The following is a 6,636-nucleotide window of genomic DNA, read 5'->3' as shown; positions in this document are numbered from 1 at the left end:
TAATGCATTAAAAAGAGAAGTTCCACCTTTACGTGTTGAATTAAATTTATTGTAAAAGGTAAAGTTTTATGTATCCTTTTAAAAAATGAAAATTCAAAAGTCTTAGAGTTAAGCAATGAGTCTTCAACATTATAAAGCTATTTATAACAGTAATTAAAGTAGTGTTTGGGGCTTCCCTGGTGGCGCAGTGGTTGAGAGTCCCCCTGCCGATGCAGGGGACATGGGTTCATGCCCCGGTCTGGGAAGATCCCACATGCCGCGGAGCGGCTGGGCCCCTGAGCCATGGCTGCTGAGCCTGCGCGTCCGGAGCCTGTAATCCGCAACGGGAGAGGCCACAACAGTGAGAGGCCCGTGTACCACACACACACACTCACACACAAAAGTAGTGGTAACATCTAACCTTATAAAAATGTCACAGAATTCAAATCACAACTTGGATCCTCAATGGTTCAGTATCTTATCTTATACAATAAGGGTTTGGCCAGTTTTAAGATAAAATTCCTCCAGGTATGCTGTCCTGAAGTTCTCTATTATCACCATCCATCAGCTCACACAATGGGATAGCTGGCTGCTGTGGCAATTCCACAATGGTTGTTCTTGTCTTTGGCCATTTTTATGTAGCCATTCCAGCCCCATTCTGGACCCCAACTGAAAGAAGAACATGTTTTCCATTTTATACAAAGCATCGAGTACATTTACCTTCATTAATAATAATAACAACTAATAATTAAAATAGTGCATAGCATGTATCAGGTACTATTCTAAGTTCTGTTACATATATTTATAAGTATATTAACTCCTGTGGGTCCTTATCTTAACTTTTTAAGATAGGAAACTGAGGCAGAACTGGCATTCCAATGTAGCAGTCTGTCTCCTCAGGCTCATCTCAGTTAAAGAACTTTAGCTGTGAAAATTGATCCTCACAACCCTCAAAGACCTCTGAGAGCTGGGAGTAGAATGCAATGACAGGATATCAAATGATTATCAGAAAGGATGCACAGAGGCCACTGGACTCTTGGACAATCTTTCAGACTTAAAGAATGAGCAGAGGCAGATGTTTCTGCCCACCACTCCTTGTTCAAAAATTAGAGACAGAAAAAGGAAACCAGCCCTCAACTCTACAGGTGCAAAATCCTTTATATGAAACCCCTGGGGCTGGATGTGTTTCTGAATTAAGAAAATTTTCAGAATTTAGAAATGCAATGTTACAAATACATAATAATAAACCCCAACAAACTTGCTACAGAATCTTATAATCACATATCAGTATTTCTGTGTTTAAGTGGGAGAAAGACTTCTGGGATTTCAAAATTGAGCTTTTTTGGACCTGGAATCAAATACTGCTTCCAAATAAGGATTCCCTTTTCAATCTAAAATATAAATATAACATTTGGAGTTTTATACCTGTTCTTGACAATCCAAAATTTATTGTTATTTGAATCTGTTCCTTCAAGCCATAGCCAACCACCAAAACACCATGATCCAGGTCTTCGCTGCTGCATTCTGAATCATAATAAATACCTGGGAGAGTAAAATTCAACGTTAGGGTGAGGAGTTCCAAGTGACACATGACAGTAACCCAAGCTACCAACCAATTAAGAGAAGTATCTCAAAATTCAGTGAAATGTCATAAACAAATTCCAAATAAGACTTAAATATTTGACCAAAAATATAACGGCTGAGGAAAGGAAAAAGAAAAATTTAACTCACTAGAAATCAACAAAATTCAACAAAATCTTAGATATATTTTCTACCTAAAAAGTATTTCCAATAATAAGACCTAGTTATCAAGGTTAAGGTGATTTAGGCATTCAACTACTAACTACTAATATTAATTAGCATAATCCTTTCTACTCCTTGAATGCCAACTAAGAAAACAGCAACAAACAAAAAATACTTGGGCTTCCCTAGTGGCGCAGTGGTTGAGAGTCCGCCTGCGGATGCAGGGGATGCAGGTTCCTGGCCCGGTCCGGGAAGATCCCACATGTCGCGGAGCGGCTGGGCCCATGAGCCATGGCCGCTGAGCCTGCGCGTCAGGAGCCTGTGCTCCGCAACGGGAGAGGCCACAACGTGAGAGGCCCGCATACCGCAAAAAAAAAAAAAAAAAAATTGAACCACAGGGTTCTTTACAGATCTAACTACAATAGTAAAAAACTTTTGGAAAAAGGGACCAACAATTGAAGAATAGTTACATAGCCATTTAAAATATTTATGAAGTTTGTCATCATGAGAAAATGCTTAAAGTATGTCAAATGGAAACATCATTGTTATTAAATGCATACACTCAAAATTCTACAGTCCTAGAAAACAGGACTCCATACCAGAGTCAATCATGGTCATATTTTCCACTTTTCCCTGCCTGAATTTCTATAATAAAACAAAAACACCTACCTGATTTATAGAACTGGAAGGATGTATGGCCTGCATCAATAGCAACAGAGATGGGCCCCACAGTTGCCACTGCCTTCATAAGGGCCTTCTCCCGCTGAGGGATGTCCACGAAGCCAGTGTCATTGACAGCAGAACACTCGGGCTTATACTTACAGCTGTTTGTTTCCTTTTAAAGATAAAGGGAAAAAGACTTGATTATTACCATCCACCTTATGAGGAACATGAATTATAGGACCATAAGGCGCAGCAGTTTGCAGCTTAATAATTTCTAAGTCAATTTTGTTATAAAGCAGCCCAACAAAATGCTATTGATTGGTTTGAAATGGAAAAATTAGTAGATATTTCTTCAGTAAGACCAATTAGGTCTACCTGGCCATAAGAAATTTTTCACTATGGAGAAATATGCATTATAGGCAGAATGGTGTACATATTCTTCACGTTACATAGAAGTAAGACAAGCTATGTTAACCATCTAATCAGAGACCTGTGCAACAGCTGATAATTTATAATGACAGTTCTGACAGTTTACATCTAAAATGTGAATGCTGAATAAAATGTCTGTTATCTCTGAAAGTGTTCAAAAGCAGAGCTGTAATGACAAGATAAGGAGCTCCTTTTACCTTTCCAAGATATGGATAGGACTCCTCTGTGTCCAGGCCTCCATTGTCCTTAACATACTGGAAGGCATTATCCATTAAGCCACCACTGCAACCCTCATTGCCTTGAGGCCGAGAGCAGTCCACCAGGTTCTGCTCACTCAGTGAGACAAGTTTGCCAGTTTTCCAGAACATCTGTCCTTCAAGGCGCCAGTGGCACTAAAAGCCCAACAAGAACCACACTGACCCTGAAAATAAAAAAGCCATCAGTTTACAAGACAAAGACCAACAACAGCCCATATACCTAAACATTCTTAAGAAAATCTGAATCTGAATACTGTCATACCTGATTCTTCACAGGAGTTACATAGCCTTTCTTAGTCCAATCCACAGATTTGGAACTTCAAGAAAGAGAGGTTCATGGAACACTTTCCCCTTCTTGTGCTTCTGGATTTGAAAGCCATTCATCACCTGCTTAAATTCTTCACTGGTCTTTAAGGAAAAGTAAATAAAATGTTGAAGAAGTTATTTTGCTAAAGTACTGAGAAGAGGAGGCACAAAAAGTTCAGCAACTCATGCCACACTCACCATGTCACCAAAGGCATTCATTGCCATGGTGAAGCCATGTTTCCCTTGGCTGTATTCCTGATTGTGTAGGTCAATCATTTTCATATTCTTCTCCCACACTGCTCTCCTCCATCCTTCTTCATTCTAGATGCAAACATATAACTGGTCATTTTTACTTCTATTTAAAACCCACCCATGTTCACCAAATGGATTTGCAGACAGAGAAAAAGAAAAACTGTTGTCAGGGATGGCTTTATACTTCTGAGAGCTGTTCTCCAAACACTGACACAGGAAAATATGCCCATGCTGTGCTCAGAAATAGGTGCCATTAAGTTCCTGCCTTGATAAAAGCTAAAACAACTACTCCAGAAACTACTCTCCGGCTGTAAACTCCAACAGCATGGACGATTGTCTGTGAGGTCCCTCTGGAAATTTTCAGATGTTACCAACCATGCCATACAGTCTCCCGTGTGTTGCCTTCCACTGGTACCAGTGTGCATCTAACATTTGATCAAGTTTTGGAGCAGCTGAGGCTATTCCCAAGCAAAGGGCAGTCAGGAAGAGTGAAGGATTCATGTTTCAAAAACCTAGGAAAGAAAAAGAATTAGTATTTGATGAGGCCAATGCTTTAAAAAAGCCATCCTACTTTCTCCTGGATGTTATAGCCACTATGGTGGACTAAGAACATTTAAATGATCTTCTCAAATATTTACGGAAAGTCTGTGAAAGAAGGCTAAAGATACGGGTGGAGAAAAACAGGTCAAAGACTTAACACAGTGGAGGTATTTGATTCAGCCATCAAAATGAAAAACAGGCTGACAAGTGCTATAGGAATTGAAACAGACTTCACTATGAGTGCAATGATAATTGAGGTTTTGATAAGAATTTCTGCCACAACTTATGTGTCGGCATCTTAAGGCAACAACTAGGAAACCGTTGGTCCAGGTTATTTATTGAACGTATGGAGGTGACCCAAGAATTTTATTTATCAGGACGCCTGATCCTAAGTAGGGACAGACATGGATCTCAAAGAGTTAGATGGCTACCTCACACCTTTCTTCTTGGCTAATAAACAGCACGGGGTGAGATATGACTTCGAATCTCTGCTATACCTAAATTGAAATCTTTCTAAAAAGCCTTCCCAGGAGAAGGTGGGCAGGAGTGCACACTGCGCTCTACCGTCCCTACCCTTGTCCTGTGTAGCCCACACCCCCTCCCTCGCCCTCCAGACCGGGCACGCGATCACGTGGCACGACGGCCCCAGAGCCCCCAGTTCTCGTGCCCGGTCAGGGCCAGACTCTTGGGGCTCAAAGAACCCGTCTGGTTTGAGCCCGCACCCGCGCTGTAGGCGGGGCCAGGCCGGGGACTTGCTGCCCAGCTCCCAGCCCTTCGCACACTCCCGTCGCTTCCAGAGGCTGTTTACGGCGGCGCAGGGAGCGACGGGCCCCTTAGCCCGGAGTTCGGGGGTCACACTGCCGCGACCGACCCGAACTTGTGCCTGCCACCTCCCAGAGGCTGACCGGCCTAGGACCTCCCCCGACCCCCGGGTGGCGTCAGCTCTGCCCTGGGTTTACCAAATAGCCCTGCCCCCTTCCCCACCTCAGGCTGCCAAAGCTTGAGGGAGCGCCGACCCAGCCTCATCAACTCCCGGCGGGCAGACGCTGTCGTTCCTGCGGGTCGCGCGTGCCCCCTCACCCGAGTCCCTGGATATCCCTCCCTCCAGTCCCCGTCCCTGACCCGCCTCGGCCCCAGACTAGGTCGCTGACCTGCGGCTGCCACAGCTGCGCAGGCGCACTCCACGGACGCACGTAGCTCTCCCCAGGTCTCCGAGGCCGGAGGTTCTGGCCGGGTCGTGCCTGACTCTGCCTTTAAGGCCCTGGTTTGCGGCCCGGCCGCCCCTGCCCCCACCGCCTGCCCGCGCCGCGATTGGCTGAGCTGGCCAGTGGGCAGGGCCTCCGGGCGTGAGTACTCTGCGCTCGTGATGCGACTCTGTCCCAACTTGTCCCAGGGAGGGCAGTGCTAGCCTCAGTGGAACCGAAGACGAAGAGCTGAGGGCCCCTGGGCAGCGCTGAGGAGGAGTCCGGCGTCTCTGGGGACCTGGATCAACTAATTACCTCGATTGCGCTCGGCCGGTGGTTCACGAAAAAGAAGCAACAGGGAGGCCCAAGAGGATTTTCAGCGTAACCCTGTGCCTCCTTTGGTCCTAGAGTTTTTGGTGAAAGTCTGCAGGAGGGCTGAGAACTGTCTAGTTTAGGGGTTCCCGCTTATTCCACAGCAAAGTTGGGGCGGGCTGGAGGAATGCGGAGCCCTCAGGCAGAGGCGTTACCTCCCGGGTTGAGGGTGGTACCAGCTGAGTTTGAGAAGAATCGGAGCGGAATGGCAGTTCTTCAAAGCCCGTGACGCGCTGGTCTCTACCCAAAGCCCAGGAGGGAAAGGGGACGGGCTGGGTGGGTCTCCAGAGAAGGCATGGCATTTTGTAATGCCCCTTTCCTGTCTTCCGGTCAGGGGTTCTTCTCGCCTCGCAAGCTTTCCTCAAAACCAACAGAAACGAGTTATTTACAGAAAAATTTGTCTTAATTAAAAGAAGAGCGGGTGGGAAAGAGCAGAAACCGCTTTTGCTTCCCACTCTCTGCATTATGGATCATTAAGTCTTCCTCAATATCCAAAGTGCTTTTCTTCAGATATAAGAAATGTACTTCTAAAAAGAGTAGTTTAATCACATTTAATATCAGGGTTCAGGTTTACATGGTTCGAAGAAATGTTTTAGTGGAGGAAAAAGTAGAGAACTAAAGATTTAAGGAAATTAATTCAGAAACTTTTTAAAAAGTGACTTTAAAAAATTATATAAGAAACACATTCGTTATAGAAAACATATTTTAGAAAGTAAACACCCCCGTCCCCTCACCTATAACTCCTTTATAGGCATCTCTCTCTCTCTCTCTCTCTCTCTCTCTCTCTCTCTCTCTCTCTATAGATGTATATAAAAAACAAAAATGGAGTCATAGTGCATGTCGATTTGTAAATTCTTAGTTAAAATTAATTGGTAACCTTCATAGAAGCACAGACAAATATTTTTAAAAAT

At 44.4% G+C, this 6,636-nt stretch overlaps 1 protein-coding gene across 1 annotated transcript; it reads right to left on the bottom strand.

Annotated features, from left to right (window-relative positions):
• Positions 1–438: 438 nt before the first annotated feature.
• Positions 439–5,473, bottom strand: LOC117312572 (procathepsin L-like). The gene is given in 11 exon segments (XM_033857828.2): positions 439–648; positions 1,405–1,451; positions 1,454–1,521; positions 2,392–2,557; positions 3,012–3,196; positions 3,199–3,235; positions 3,334–3,383; positions 3,386–3,479; positions 3,576–3,698; positions 4,005–4,141; positions 5,321–5,473. Coding segments are annotated over 10 exon segments (996 nt in total). The 5' UTR covers positions 4,131–4,141; positions 5,321–5,473; the 3' UTR covers positions 439–548.
• Positions 5,474–6,636: the final 1,163 nt, after the last annotated feature.

The sequence above is a fragment of the Tursiops truncatus genome, chromosome 6 (assembly GCF_011762595.2).
Source record: "Tursiops truncatus isolate mTurTru1 chromosome 6, mTurTru1.mat.Y, whole genome shotgun sequence".
NCBI classification, from domain to species: Eukaryota; Metazoa; Chordata; class Mammalia; order Artiodactyla; family Delphinidae; genus Tursiops; species Tursiops truncatus.
Note: the sequence above shows the minus strand (reverse complement) of the source record. Positions and strands in the feature narration are given on the sequence as shown.